This window comes from Harpia harpyja, chromosome 17 (assembly GCF_026419915.1).
Source record: "Harpia harpyja isolate bHarHar1 chromosome 17, bHarHar1 primary haplotype, whole genome shotgun sequence".
Taxonomy (NCBI): Eukaryota; Metazoa; Chordata; class Aves; order Accipitriformes; family Accipitridae; genus Harpia; species Harpia harpyja.
The window spans coordinates 24,023,975-24,040,366 of record NC_068956.1 but is presented as its reverse complement, the minus strand read 5'-3'; the positions used below and the strand labels follow the sequence as shown (position 1 = coordinate 24,040,366).

The window sequence follows — 16,392 nt, the reverse complement described above, 5'->3', positions numbered from 1 at the left end:
TTCAGGCCTTTGACAGGAACTGTGTAAAACAAAGGGCTTTTTAACCAAAAACTGGATAGAAAGTTTTCTTTCCAGTGTGGGAGGTGAAAATGAGAGTGTTCTTTAGAAGACAGAATTAACTATGAGTCCCACCTTTGGTTGCTTCAGGCCATTTTGCAGGTGTGATAGAAGCGTTTTACCATGTGCTAAGCCACAATGCTTTGCTCCTTCTCTCTAAGGCAGTTTGTGGGTGCCCTGATTCATGTACATAATACTAAAGAAAAATCTCCTTTTTAATGTTACATATCACTTGATGTCAGGCTTCTGATATCATTTGTAATAATTTATAGGCATCGGGCATTCAGAAATCACAATGATGGTAATATCAGGGATAGATTAACTAAATGGAAACTTGAACAAAATGGCCTTAGAAAGAAGGAGTTTTCATTAGTAGAGTTCTCTTGAAAATGTGCAGTTTAAAGAAAGAGAAAATTATTTTTCATGCTACAACCATCTTAAATACTGACAAAGTCACAGCTGCCAAGTACTTTAAATACAGTTGACTCTTACCTTGAAATTATCCGGTTACTCACTGGTATTTTTTTTTTTTTTTTTCCTCCCTCAGCGTGAACGAACGTGATCATTTGTTAAAAAGGCTTGGTAGGAAAACTCCTCCGAGCCTTTTCCGTGCTCATTCTGTCCAGCAAAGCGTATCACGTAAGTAGCGTATCATGTATGCATGTGTGTTTCACAGCAGTCAGTCCCAGATGAGTGAAGCGAAGGGTGATTATTTTTTAATTAAATTGTAGGTAGAGATAATCTAGCACAGAGGCTGAGCTGCCAAGCAAGACACATACATTTGGAAGTGGAATTAGTGTATTTGGCCCTAGGCAAGTGGATCTCAAATGTGGATAATTCCCTAGGATCCAATCAACAGGCCCAAATGACAAAATCCCAATGTGCAGGTTCTCTACATGTAAAATCCTGATAGTCTCAAGAATACTGTAAAATCAAAAAACTCTGCAGGATAAAATAAATGTTGTGATAGAGCCTAACTTAAATAGAAATGGTTGCTTTATGGAAAGTCATATTAGCTGTGGTTAGCTGAGAATACAGTGATATTTCAGGGATGCCACTTAGGGGTTCTGTGTGTTTCTGATGAGGAAGGCCATGGTGTGCAGAGCTGCCTCTCCCTCCTCTCCCTCTTTGTCCTCTGCTGGGAGAAGAGATGCACCATCACATCTTGCTACTGCTGCTATTTGGAATAAATTGCATTTTTTTATTGGTGTAGAGGTCATCCATTTATTCATCTTCCTAGAGGAACATGTGACAGGCCTTGATCTGCTGGACCTGACGTTTTTTTGTCAGTGTTAGAAAGGCTTCCATAGCATTAAAAATAATCTAATAGCTCTGTAGTCCAGATACACTGAAGGGCCATGCTGTCTCAAGGGACCAGGGAGTCCAGTCAACCTGTTCTAGTGGTAAAATGCAGTCTCTCCTGTGATTAAGCTGGTAGTCAAAATATGCTCATCTTACTAAAGAAAATAGCCCCCCAGCGTGAAGTACTGTTGCACACAGGGCAAGGAGCAGGCACTCAGGATTTGGGTTTCATATTGCCGTTGCAGCGAGAAATGACACCCCTGACTGTTAAAGAATCCTAAGGAAGTCAAATCTCTGTGCTGGCTGTCGTCTTCTGTAGCAGAATTGTTATGGTTCAGGCCATGGAAGCAGGGCTGGGATTTGAGAACCCAAATGCCTTACGTGTACTTATTTTCCATGGGGAGTTTGACTAGAAGGGGTGGAACAGTGACGGATCTGCTAGTCCTTGTCCTTCACAGAGCCATTGCAAGGCCATCACTGTCAAGGGATGTAGGGTCTTCAGCGATCAATTCCATTGCTCCTGTGAAAAGAGGCTGATGTGCAGAGCAGTCCTGTGGACCATGTGCTGCCAGGATTTAATCCTTTGTGTCAAGGAGCCAGGGATGCTGATGGCAGCGTGGCTTTGGGTATGCAAACACGCTTTTTGAGGAGATTCCAAAGGCGATGATTGGCAGAAGAGATCCGTAAAACGCTTAAATAAATTACTGTTAAAGTAGTCTGCTGTAGAGACTTACCACAGTGCAGAAGGGAGATACACCAGTGGTGACTAGTCAGACTTGATATATGCTTTTAGTCTGGTAGAACACATCATCAGGTTGTTAGTAGGTGAATAGCTATTGGGAAAGAAAAATGAGATATAAAAATAAATGCTAATTTGCATAACCAGCTTCCCTATAAATGCAAATCATTAAATGCTAAATGAGTCAGGACAGGTTACAATCAGCCATCTGTTTTTCACATGAACGTAAATTTTGATTGTGTAGCTGTTGGGGCTGAAAGACACTTTCTGTGGCATATCCATGACTCTCTAAAAATTCTATCATCTCTTGTCAAATGTTATTTTCCAATGTTGCATAGCTGCTATATGTACAAGGCCATGTGAACTCCAGGGAACATATGTGGTGTTTTCACAACCCTAAATTGTACAACTGTTTACTAAATGCTAGAAATCTTCAAAGCGAAGAGTTGATGAATAGGGCAGTAGCCTTGACATGCTGGGCCAATATCTTAAATCACACTACAAGCACTCTGTTTGAAGTCTTGAACTGTTCATATGTTTCCACCAGGCTCCAAGTTCCCAGCCTGCGAAGGCCACTTCTTCCAAAAATTGCTTTGTGGCTTCATCTCAGAATCTGACACTTGCATATAAAGCAGGAAAATGGTTTGTTTAGTTAGAGCTGATAAAGGCTTAAGCAAATCAATTGCCTTAGTCCCAACAAGGAAGGAAAATGGGATTAAATTTCCTAGCGCAGATTGTAAAGACGCAGTACTGGTTTGAGAGTCGCGTTATTTTTGACAACAACTGTTTCCAAATTTTTGGAGAGGAAACAGTGCCTAAATAGCTTTGTTCCCAATCTCATGGAAAGGAGAAAAATCTTATGGGGAGTTTCCAGGCTACTACTAGTGGTCTATGGTAGGAGGAAAAAGATGGCTGAGGTAAGTCTGCAGAGCCATGTATCGAAAGTGGGGGCAGAGCCACACAGCCAGTGCCGTGTCAGTGCCATACAGGAGTGCCAGCCGGGATTAATCTCTTAAACACCTCCTCCCAGTAAAGAAACTGGCTCAGAGTGACTGCCTTGGAGAGTAGCCCCTGTCTATCCGGAAGAGTATGCCCTTAAAGTAAGACCTTCATGGCTGTTTTTCTTGCACTGGCTTTGTTTTTGTGTTCCTGAATCATGTAGAGCTGTCAGAAGCATGAAGGAAATCTATCTGGTAACTGTACTGTCAAAGATTGTGTGGTTCCTTCCTACCAGTATGACTTCTGGGAAGCTTTATGAAAACTTAAAAAGAAAAAAAAAAGAAAAAAAAAAAAAAAGTGAGGTTCCTGTTGGATGGCATTGTCATGAGGCTTTAGTGGAAGAGTTTTATGTGGTTGCCAAGCCCATGTGCTAACATAAAACCAATCTCGGTGGAATCTTGTAGGCAGTGGAGACAACGCTGGCCTCCAGGCTTGGCATAGCTCTTGGTGAAGGTGCCTGGTGAAATTGGAGATTGCCCGTTGCCATCTGCTTTCTAAAGCCTCTTAAGAGTGAGCGGGAGGTGCCACCAGGCTCCTCTCAGATGTGTGTTTGGACCCTTCCCTTTAGTGTTCTGTGGGGTTCACACTTGAAGGAAGGAGCAATAATGACTCCCAAAAGCTCTCCCGTCTCAAGAGGGTTTGCTGGCAATGAGGTTTTCTCCAGGTCAACTTTCTCCAGGTCTCCATCAAAGTTCATGTCTGTCTTTTTTGCTGTGACTTTATGAAGGTAGCATCTCCTTTAGACAAGCTCTGTAGATACAAAAGAGGGTTCTTGACCTCCCCTTTCTTCCTGCACAACTGACCTGTATCACCTGTGCCCCCAGAGCCTCACCAGCAGGGTGGGAAGGGTGATGCTCCCCACTTGCTTAGGTACCCTCAGACCTGTCCATCTTTAAGGAAAGTCCCATACCATCCCTCTAGTGCAGTTTCCCTCCTGTAATTCAGAATACCCCCTGCCAGTGTTTGGTTGTCATTTGTCTCAGCATGCTCTTAAAAACAGCTGAATCCTGCTCTTGTTAAGCACTGCTCTGGCAGAACTCCCCCTGAAATGCAGAGAGCCGTGCCTGAATGAGGATTACTGCACTTGGCCCAGATTTCCTATGCTAGCAAAGAAAATCCCTCTTCCTTTGACAGAATATGGTGATTGCACAGAGTAAATCTGAAGGCAGAGCGTATGGTTTGCACCTTATTAATCAATGGAGAAAAAGCACCTGTCATCTGAGGTTAGTTTCACAGTATAGGGGCTGGCGAATAATAAATAATAATAACGTGTTCATGCTGAGGGCTCTAATCCCACCATTTATTCTCCACTAGCAGACATCTTCTTCCTCTCGCTTTTCTGCTGGTACGTTTTGATTTGAAAAACAACAGGGTAGCTACTTGAGATGCTTTTTAAACTCCATGTCCTCTTATCTGGCATGTGTTTGAAATATAGTATACGTTCTGTATTTTTTCCAAGCTACATATTTGTTGACTGTCAAGTAGAGTTGCAATCTTTTAAAATCAACTTAAGAAAAAGAAATAGGAATAATTAGTTTAGAATCGAGGCTGTGGCATCTGGCTCCATTTTCTACATGCTAATACCGGTAGGTTAGTATCTGGGACAAAAGAGATGGGACCATTTGTCAGGAATTCCTCTTGGGTCCTTTAGAAAACACAGGCATAGTTTATCAGCAGAGAAATGAATTATTCCTGTAAGCATTAGTCAAAATATTCAAGATTTAAAGCAGCTCTCATTTTCCCAGGATAAGTGGAAGAGGGTTGCCAAAGAAGTCAAAGCTGAGTTAGCATTTACTGTTTAATTGGTAAATGTGAACTGCGACATCATAGCAAATCTCCTTAAAAACTGTGTGGAACCAGACGTTTGGCCTGAGAGAGAATTTGGCTGGCCAAGTGATACCCTAGCGCTGATTTTTGTTATGTCAGAGATATCTTTGGTATCTAAGCAGCAACATTTCCTAAAAGATTTTTCTTTTTTTTTAAAAAAGCCATTCCCATCCCCCCAAACCCTAAAATTTAATTTTAGTGGATTTGAATCTGGGCATTTTTCTCTGAAGGCAAACGACACGATGGTAAAATGCATTTTATACTTCAGACTATACTAAACCATAATACCACTGCCCGTATGAAATAGGGAAATGCTGCAGAAGGTAAGGTTTCCGACATGCTTCCCGTGAGAACTGCCCTCTTGCTGATTGGGCTAAACAAACCCCAGGACGGACAGTTCAAGTGTATCAGAGGAGAGTGCAAGGAGTAGGAGGCCTCTAAAATAAATCCCTGAAGTGTCTAAAACTGTACGTGGTCCTTCCATGAGCAGATTTTCCGGAATAAAAAGAGCGTTCTGGACCCTTTCTGGTCCTGGTCTTGGAAGCTGTTGCATGTGAGTGGGCTGTTAAGCTTGCACAGCGTTACTGTCTGTGTTCAGGATGCATACGTGGAGACAGTTTCTTTAGAGAAAGAAATTGCATTGCACAGACCAGAATAGTCATTGCAGGGAACAGAAGAAGAGTGCGCTAAATTAGAAACCTAATGGGAGACTAGATTCTGATCTACTAATAGAATATCAAAGCTTTAAGAAAACCCAACAGGATGCTTTTAAAATTCAGTAGGTTGCCTGATAATATCTGGTATGAGTGAAACCTTAGATTTGATGAGAACGTGAATCTCCTCTTAACAGATGAGCTCCACTGACAGATACTCAAAAGTGTGCCTTTCCTCCATTAATAGAAAGTCTCCGAGTACAAAGGTCCTTCCTTCTGCGACGGCTGTGAGTGGGTTGTGCCCATAAAGCCCAAAGAAAAGTGCTCCTTCCTTGGGCTGCTGCAGGATAGCTGAACAATGAGGGCCTTGTTCCCAGGGCAGGCTCATAGGTGTGGTTTTAAAACTGGAGTTAGGGGAAAAGGTCAAACTTCCGAAAAGTTCCCTAGTAACTGGTAGATGGAAACTTTCATTGTTTTTGGATGGGGTCTGAAAATAGTGGAAATGTAGAGCTACTTGGGGAATGCGGATGGGACTTGAGCATTCACAGCGTTCTGACTCCACAAGGCACAGTCAGCTGCCTGAACAGCTTGAAGCTCGATTTTAATTGTAATGTGAATAAAAAAAAGTAATATGAACTCATCTTCCTGTATAGAGATCAACAGGGAAAGTTTTAAAGAAACTGCCAAATGTTGAGCTTCATTGAAGTAGGGCAGTGTGCAAGTATGGGGGTCACAGCCTTTCCCACGATGTATGCACAAAACCCTCATTGCTGATATTTCAGGATGGATCAAGAACATGAGGATGTAAGGATATCCCTCATATTCTTACCATTGATTCAAACCATTGATTGTCTTAGCTTGAAATTTTTTGCCACATTCAGGTGTTTTCTACTGGTGTGAGAGTGGTGAAAGTATTTCTTTGATTGCGTTTTGCAATGGCTTTGCAGAGTGCTTGGGCTTCCTGGCTGTTTATAGGCCTGTGCTAGCACTGGAAATAAGCAGGTCCTGGGAAGATACCTGGGGTTGACGGGCTCTGCACACTTGTGTGGTCGGTGCTGGATTTGCAGTAGTTATGGCAGTTGAAGGATCTGCTGTGCTGAATGATCTTACTGGATAAGTAAATATAGTAAAGCCATCTTGATGTAGACTAGGCTATGGGGTATGGACTTCAGCCTTTCAGGGCTTAAGCTTGTGGTCTTTGACCAAGTTGAGTTTCCATTGAGAGTTTAGCCAAAAAGCTAACAGTATGCTGGCCCTTAGCGTGGAACAAACCCACTGGAGGTATTTGTTTAAGTGTGAACCTGCCCTTTTTTAAATGAAAGCTTGTTTTGTAAATCGTATTTCCTTTGCAATTATCCAGCATGCACATACTTTTTTTCCAGAAGACTGTTTGCCTTTTGTGAATGTATTCTGTGAACCTTCAGCTAGAGGCAGGAAAAAACAACCTGTACCTCTGTAGCTGTATGTATATTGGCATGGAATTGCTTAGGGAAAATAAAATGGGATGCTGGAATGGTCAGTCACATAATCAAATCAAAGTTCATACTGTCCTGCAATCCCTCCAAGAGGGAGATGTGACTGGAGTTAGTTCTGGGTGATGTATTTCTGTTTGAATGTCCTCCATTTACTGGCAAAGATTTCCTACCATGCTTGTGATTTAGGTCAGCTAACCTGGTGATAGCGTGCTCTCCTGCTAAGGGAGTGTGAGTTCTGCCTTAAGAGCTCAAATCTACAGCAAAGTCCCTGTGGCTTCAGAGGTGACATTTACCTGCATTCTGTGAGAGAGGAGATGACCCTCCGCATTAATTGAACAGCGGTCATCCCTAGTGTTGTGGTCCTGTCTTCCCAGCAGCTTACAGCTGTAAAGGAGTTGCTGACCACGCTCCCTGTGCAGGCATCAGCCAGAGGAAAAGATCTAGGAGTGCTTGAGCATCTCTGTGCTCGGCTCACATGGTCCCAACTTGGTTGTCAAGGTGAAGGTTTAACAAGCCTCACTCAGGGGATACAGTTCATTTCTGGGCTTCTGGCTACCAGCATCAGTCACCCGCTTCAAAGCAAGCTGCATTCAGGCCCATGGGGGGCAAGTTCAGTTTACAGCACCCAAGCTGCTTAGGGGCCTCACGTCCCTCCTGCCTTAAGGAGGTGTTCAGCTCCATGTGCCTTTCTGTCACAGGGTCCCTCTGTGTTGTGCTGCAGCCCTGTCTCACCTTGGTACCTGATCTAGGGGGGGAATATGCCTTAAACCTGTTAAGGGAGGACTCCTGAAAGACATTTGCTGGGTCTGTGCATAGTAATTGGGACATCCGTCCTTACGTGATGCTGTGTCTTTCAGCCTGGGGTCAATCTGGGGCAGGATTTCAGAATTCATAAACTCCTGCTTCCAGAGCTGCTCAGGGGAGATGGAGAGTTGCCCATGGAGAGTTAGCCATGGTATAATTCTTGGTTTCTCCCAGGCAGTGTTCACATCTGCCAACTCTTGCGTGCTTTCCTACTACGAAGCATTATCTGGTTCTGTATAGCCTGTGACTTTCCTATTTCTCCATTTTTGTAACTATGCTAATCTGCCCTTCTGCTTTCTGGTTACCCATTTACACCTGAAAATCACCTTTCATTGGTGTCACAAAGTCTGTTGTCCTTTGCTGTAGTTTTCCGTTCAGAATTTTATGTAGGGTCATGTCTGCTTTAAGTATTGTTTGGTGTTTCACCATGTTGGCCCATTAGCTTTTGTGACTGTTTGACCAGTAACGTGGTGTTTTGCAGATGATGTCAGAAATGTCACTTGCCTTGTCCGCAATACTTTAAAAGAAATAAGACACATGGTTATTTTCTTCTGAGTAATTTCTAGGGAGACCAAAGGATTGTGCTAGCTAGCAGGATTAACTTGTGCAAAATAGAGACCTCCAGAATACGTTTAAGTTTGCTCTATTCAAGGTATGGGTGACTGGCCAAGACAGTTGAGAATTTCTTGGTGTGATTGGTCAGATGCCACCTGGAAACTAGTAAAAAAAAAATTCCTGAATGGAGTTAAGAGGAAGATGTGACTCAGATCCGGTTGTGGTCTAGACATTTCCATGTTCCTCCAGGGAAACGACTGATATCAAGCAGACTGACTATAGAGGAGTCGAGCCAAAATGCAAAGCTCTACCTGTCTGTTAAGTCTTTAAAGAAGCTCTGCCACTATGGGAGTACACATGGTGTCCAAAGCAATCTGTAGTTTATTATCAGGCTAACTCAGAGGGATATGTTGACTGTGTACCCTAACCTGGCCTGGGGAGGGGAGCAGTAAGACAGAGCTGGCAGCAGACATCCTTTCTGTGCTATGTGGGCAGTGGGGTGCACAGCTGTAAATGTCAGAAGTGCAATACAGAAATGAAGTTTGTTGCAGTCTGTCATGTAACTCTAGTGATGCCTAAAACTGTTCCTAAAAACGGGCTGTGCCCTTGAGCTGGACTTCAGCAACTTTTTTTTTTTTTCTTCCTTTACTTTTTCAGATGGGTATGCATTTTCCCAAGAAGAACACGGTGTTGTTTCCCAGTCGCAAGTTGTTCGATCCTACGATACAACCAAAAGGAGAGCAGAAATAGAATAAATGGTTCTTTACTTGATGGGTGGTGGGAATAATGGGATTTGGATCAATGCATCCACTGTTAACAGGCAGCAGCAGCCAAAACACCAGAGAACTCATTTCTGTGGCCTTAGCCAACAAGTTTCTGTATTCTCCCTGCAAACCTTGAGTACGTATTGTGGGGGGAAATCATTGTTTGAATTCAGTCGCAAAGCTCTGCCTAAAGTTTTGTTTATGTTGTTATGAAGCATTTGACTGTGCTATGTGAGGTGTGAAATTAAAAACAATGTTTTACCACTATTTAAAACATCAGCATAAGATTGTTCTGGGAGAAAAGTAGAAAATTTATGTTCCATGAGAAATCAGCCTTTGCTTAATTGGAACGGGGTGCTGAGATTTCCTGTTTTGTTACACACAGACCAAGTGCACACGGCTGCATGTGGACCTTACTCCCTCTAATATTCACTGTTTAATAATGTGGCTGAAATTTTAACAGACAATTTGGCATAAAACTTTTGATTGCAACACAGTCTGTAGCTAAAAATGCTTATTTGCCTTCTTATGACAGAATAACACAAGATAGCAATGAATTACTTAGAGTATTTTTTGCCCTCTTACAGGATTTATTAGGGCTTTACCTTAGCTTTCTAAAACCCAATTAATAGCTTACTCACAAAGCCAGGATGTCGAAGTCAGAGCTCGGCAGGGCAGCTGTCTTGAGTGCATGGCTTTGTGCACAAAGATGAACTCAAATAGGTGCCTCCTGGTAACTCTTCATGATGTATTTGGACATGCATTTCAAATGTAGCCTTGGACTTCCCTCCATGATCCATTCCCACTTTAACAATAGAATGAAACACTGAGAACTTAAAAGGTACAAGCTTGTCGGATGTTGAGAAAGAAGATCGGATGCGCACAGGAGACCGATGCTGTAACCCCAAAGAAGCATTCCCGTGACCAGGTAGGATAGATTTGCAAAGGCAAGTTAGGAAGGATTTACACACGTGTGTGCACACACATGTACACACACAGAGCTGGTCATTGTGAAGAGAAGACCTGCTGTTTGTTCAGCCAAACTAGTCACTCTTCTAGATCTTGATCCATCAACAGGCTTCCCGACACACTTGGACCCGTGAGCCCTGGAAGGAATGCTGGCTCCACGGCCTCGCTGTGCCAGTAGGACAGGCCTGCTGCTGCATAGATTGGAATTTTGAAAAAAAAAAAAAAAAAAAGGCAAAAACTGGGGCATAAGTTAAAGCTGAAAGAGCTCTTAGAAAGCTTATGCTGTCCTCCAGACAAGTTCTATTAATTTTAGTCGCCAAGACACGTTTCTGAATAGCATAAAGTAAATACTGCTGTGTTTTAACCAGGTTTCATGGTTAATGTGTATACTACATCTGTGCATTTAAGAAGTTGGTGTTGTTTTTTGCCCTGTTGACCATCTTCCAGAACTTTTTATTGACTTAAATATATCGGAAAGCAATTTGAATATGAATATTTATGTTTAGCAAGGAAAAGGGAAATGCCAGCCTGGCCCACTGGCTTAATCTTCCTTAAGGGTTGTGAGTAAATGCCAGCGCTCAGGTGTCATAGTTCAATTCCCGGTGCCACCTTGGAGACTCGGAGTCCACTTCCATGTTAAAAAGCAAATTTTGCTCCTGCAGCACCAGGCAGAATTGCTCTTGGATTAGGCTAATGGCACAGAGGGAAAAGTCATCACCTTCTTTCTGCAGTGCTAATGAGACAATTATGCAATAAGGGAAACGTGCAAATAATTTTGCCATAGGCATGAATGTCAAGGGGCCAAGTGTGGTTGTATATATTTTCTGGGAGATGAATTTTGTTTAAAGGCACGAATACTAGTGCAGAGAATAAATAAGGGGAGGGTAGACCTGATCCCAGGAGCTTTTAAATCTTAATGCTGATCTAACCTGTTAAACACTTCCTTTTATTTAGAAGCAAAATCTATTTAGGAAATGTGGGGTGTAAGCCTGTCCTCAAAACCGCTAACTGTTTCTTCCTTTTGTAACAACACAAGGAAAATTAACTTCCCACCGAGACAAAGCGAGATCAGCTTAGTCTTTGTACTCTAAGCCACACAGTAAACATTGGTATGTAAACAATTTGGAGGCTTTTCATGAGGATACAGAAAAAATCTTCTAAAAACCTCTGGATAATGAAGAAGGGCAAGTAAATGTGTCGAGCAGAGAATAGAAGGGATCCTGGAGCCTTTTCTGTTCTCAACTTAGTGCAACAAAGTTTTACAGAACATAAGGAGAGATGCTGGGGAAGAGCAGCTGTCATCTGATGTGATTTATTTTATTAGTGCAGACTATGGGCTGTATCATTTTGACCTCTCTGTAAATTGAGGTCAGTGTGTGTCACAAACACAAACCCTCCCTAGAGTGAATAGTGGCTTAGATTGAGGTACGTGTGTTGGATGTCAGCTCAATGGGAATTACACATGGGGTTTGTCACAGGGCTATACAGTATGTGACACTGGGGCTAGCAGGTCAGACTTTATCATCACTGTAAGGCCTTAATCTCTAGCTGAGTTAATCCTGTAGAGCCCACCCAGGTCAAGACCTGGCATTCTTCTTGTTCTTTGGAGTCATTACAGGAATTAATGTATTGTAATATGCTGTAGCCTGACTGTTGGAGTTGCTTGTCTTGGTGAACAATGATGAGGTGTATTCCAGTGGTGCGTTACCAAAAGGAGAACGGCAGCTGCTCTGCATCGACAGAATTCCTTGTTCATTAACACAAATGCATGTAGCAGGAACAGCAACCTTTGAAAGCGCTATGCGAAAGCGTTACCAACTAGACAAGGTATTGGAGCAGAAGGAATGGGAGATTTCTGCTTGACCATCCAGACTTAACTTACCTAGGGCTGATCAGAAAAGGGTGTCTTTGGGCAGCATTCTGCACTGACCAAAGTGGAGATGGGATTTTGAATATTTGGAAGGAAGTGGCGATTTTCCTGGATTAAACCTGGATCTGGTTGCTTCTTTTTGTAACACCGTAATCGCTGCTTGCATAGGAGCTGCTGTTCCTTTAACGATTGCCTAGTAGCAAATTAAAGCTGGCGTGCGGGAGCCTGAGCTGAGCACTGCTGAGAAGTCTGGTGACATTTTCTTTTCCTTGACAGGGCTTCAGGTCTTGCTGTAGGGAGCTAGCATGGGAAGTCAGTAATAACTTGTCAAGGAGAAATGGTGAATAACCAATAAAAGTATCGGAGTCAAACTAAGCTGCTAATGTATCTAAAAATGTATGTGGAGTTAACATGAACTATATGGGCTGTAAATTAAGATAACAGCCAAACCTCGCTAATCTGCACTTCACTAGACCACACGCCTCTTAGTGCACGCCAGAAATGTGCAGTCTCTTCCACTGCCTCAGCCAGCAGCTAATAGCAGATGCTGCAGGGAAGTCTCCTGTTACCAAGATTACATTATTTTTACAGCATCTACTGGAGTGTGTTTGCTGGGAGACAGTCAATGCTCATAAATAAAGAGGAGAAGGCTCAGGTGGACCAGAATAAGTGAAATGCAGCGACTGTAACATGGTTGGTGGGCACACTGGCTGCAACTTGGCCCTCTGTGGACAACCCCAAGAGCTTGGGAGGTGCACAGTCCTTACGCTGTCCCTGTCCTGCAGGCTTATTTTGCCCTTTTGGGCTAACTCACCAAATCTGCTGTTTTGCATTGCCTCCAGTCATCAGTTCAGACTAGTGATGCCCTATTTACATTCTCCCTTGGTTTTATAAATAATGACTTAATTTCATTTTTAAATACTCCGAGGACTGTACTCTTGCTGTTAAGCCTCACACTTCAAGTTTGAAGCAGAGCAGCCCTTGAGCGGGTGTTCACCCCCGAGAAGCACTTTGGATTTGTCAGATTTCTCCATAGTTTTAAGGGACTGAGGATATTTTACCTTAGTTTTAGATCATCACACAGTATCAATGCCTTAAACTTCAGTCGGTTTGTAGGGAGAGCAATTTGTGTCTTGTTGAGTCTAACAATAAATGGTCATGACATGAAATACCTGATGAGTTGGAGAAGAATTTGGCTGTGTCTGTCGTATACCTGATGCATCTGGGTAGCAGTTTGCTTCTGAAACGTGGCACTGACTATGCGTGTTCCTCACTCTCTAGACAGTTGGGCTCCTTCTGTCCTGTCAGTCAGGACCCTTGTATTCATCTCTCCCAGAGCCTGTGTCTGCTGCAGCTCCATGCCTCGTTGAGGATGCTGAGCACCAAGCAGATCCAGACCCTCTTCTCTACCTTCTACCTGCAGGGTCCCCTGGGCACAGCCCTGAGGCTGTCCCGCAGGCAGCTGTTGGAGGCACAGCCAAAGTGCCTATCAAATGGGGAGAGTTTTGAATTCAAATCCAAGTATCGTCCCTAGCCATAACTCATAATTGTCACTGCAGACGCTGTAAAGAAGTATACAAGAGCTGAAGACTCAGCAGGTTATGAATCTGGTGACTGGGCTTGTACACGGCCCATTCTCATCCCACTGGTCGGGCCCTGTGTGAGCAACTGTGTCACTTGGCGAGCGAGTGAACAGGCAATGGTACTTCTCTTTAGCGTGTTGCTTATTTGCAGCCACGTCACTGTTCCTCAGAAGCCCTGTCTGCAGGAGCTCTGTCCCAGATGCCACTCTGAAGGGCATCTCCAACCATTCCCTAACGTGGTGGCCCGGTTGTCGTTGTATCGTAGGTGGTGGCCGGTGGGACTCTCCCAGCAGCAGCAGGGGTAAAACAAGCTACTCCAGGAGCACAGCCCTTCCTTCTTTGGAAGTGACCTTAGTGCTGATGAGGTCGGGCCTTTGACATGACCTGAGCTTTCAGATGGATGGTTTCTAGAGCTTATTATTCCTGGTACTGAGCCTTCTGGGTTGACTGCAAGCAATTCCTGTTAGAATAGAGTGAAACATGCTTTTACCCATTTTCTTGTACCGTACATGAAAGGCTCGGTGCTTTGTTCGGTGAAACCATACACATTGATTATTTTCTTAGAGCTTTCTCCTCCTGTGTGGCATTGGGGAAAGTCTCCTTGGTTTGATTACACAGTTAACAGCCCTGTTCCCATTTTATTTTCACTAGTCTTATGATATTGCTTACACTGACTTCTCAGAACTCAGTAGCTCCAGGAGGGGGAGAGCTCAGATCCTCTTACCCGAAAGCTTCGTTATCCTCCAGACACCCAAGAGAGCCTCCACTACCGTTCAGCGCTTGCGACCAGAGCTGTGTCTCTGGAGAATGCCACAGGACAGGTCAGTACAATAGATGACAACAAAAGAAATCCATATGGGTGCAGAGAATAACTCTTTCCATACCTTTTCATACCTAGCAGCAAGATTGATAGAGGCTTTGAGCCTTGTTTGCAAATGAAAACCAGAAAGTGCCCTGTGCTGCTTAGCCACATAAGTGAATCCCAAAGGTGATTGATTCTTGGTGACCTGCAGCCTGGCCAGGTTTATCTGGCCGGGAACGTGCTCTCGGATGGGCTGTCTGGAGGGGTGAAGGGGCTGGGAAACGAAATAGCTTGGCCGAGACCACTGCTGCTGTTAAAGAGCTGTGATAAAGCTTACTTCTCCGGTTGCTTTCTGTGGCTCTGGGAAGGGAGGAGGAGAGCTGTGTTACGAGCTTGTGAAGCTCCGTTGTCTCCTGAAGCTGAGCTTGCTCTGGCACCAAGCGGAGTCGTGGACTTGGAGAAGGGGTACATGTCCTTGCCAGAAGCCCCCCTGCTTGGCGTCCCTTGGCTCCAGCAGGTTCTTTTCTGGGTTACGAGAGGTGGCTAAATTGTTTACTGGCTGCTGCTTGCCTCATGGACCTGCAGGAATTGAGCACTAAAATTACTTCAGTCCTGACAGGGAATGTCTGTCACGGAGAATTAACGGGACTTCTTCTTGGGTGTTGCTCCTGGCCAGGTTCCTAACTCCTGGGCCGGTGGAAGGGGCTTGTTAATCCGAGGACCTGGGTCTTTTTGTGATAGAGTGTGAAACTGAGGGGTTGTTTCCTTTGGATTTGTGGCTTGCTCGTTTTTGGTATGGACAGAAGGTAAAACAGCTGAGTGCTAGCACTTCTCCAAAACCTTCCTTTATGTATGAATAAGGTGAGACAAGTTCTCCTGAAGTCTGCCACGAGGGGATCATTCTACCTCAGCATCTCTGTAGCTACAAAAGAGAAATAGAAGTGGGTAAATGACAGATTGTGTGTGGGCAAGCCCAGGTCTGAGAATTCACACAGAAGTCTAACGATGAAGAGAAGGACTAATATGTTGCCAAACTGTCACTGTGCATAGCCAGGAGGTCAGCACCCTTGTAATTATGGAGCGATGAAGCCAAGGGAAAAAGCCAACATTAACAGAAAGACGTGATTGTTTTAAATTCTGACCACCTTACTGGGTGGCTTCCCTGCGAAGATGTTCCAGATGTCGTCTTGGCATAAATTAATCAATTTCAAAACATCTGCAGGGTTTCTTAGAAAACATGGAATTTAACAGAGTGAATATGCTCTCCTTTGCCCTTCTGGTTGATACTTTGATTCAGGAAGGGAACGCAGGCACTTGCTGTTCTTACTATCAAGAGTCCTTAGACTGAAAGTTGCTCAAAGTTGTTTCTCAACTCTTTTTTTTTTTTTTTTTTTTAAAAAAAAAGGGCTCCAGATAATATAAAGCAATGAGGCAGCCAAGCCCTCTGGGACTGTGTGTGCATGTGTGTGTTGGAAGAGTCACCCGACTTGAAAACCTCCCCGTGTCCCTCCTCCTGCCCCCGAAGTGCAGCCCATTGCGCTGGGAGGTCAAATATTCAGCGGCTTGAGTGACAGGAACTTTAACAGCATCTTTTTCATCAGCGAGCCAAGTCATGTGCCCGCTTGTCTGTCATATCTGTACTCAAATTGCTTAAATATTGTTTCAGATGGGGAGGTTTTAATCTGGATATGCAGAGAGGAGTAATGCTGTGGGGGGATGTTTAATTGGCTCCCAGCAGAGCAGCAGTGGTGTGTGGGTTTTTTCCTCTAGAAGTGTTACCATTTTCACGTCCTATTAATGTCCTCTGGTAGTTTAAATACAGCATAGCATTACAGTGGAGTTTGTTTCCCTCCTAGACTGAATACAAATGAAGGTCATTTACTTGTATTTTTAGAAGGTTTGGAAAACTTAGAAAATTTGTAGCTTTGAACAGCATTGTTGACTGTTGTATGTCTGCACAAAAATATTTCCAATAAACCTTTTATTAAAGCAA

General features: G+C 43.7%; 1 protein-coding gene across 1 annotated transcript in view; it reads left to right on the top strand.

Moving 5' to 3' along the window:
- Positions 1-16,392, top strand: part of ATP8A2 (ATPase phospholipid transporting 8A2) — a 356,262-nt gene extending 339,870 nt beyond the window's left edge. The window contains 2 exon segments of the mRNA XM_052812677.1: positions 605-696; positions 9,069-16,392. Coding sequence (XP_052668637.1) covers positions 605-696; positions 9,069-9,166 — 190 coding nt within the window. The 3' untranslated portion in view covers positions 9,167-16,392.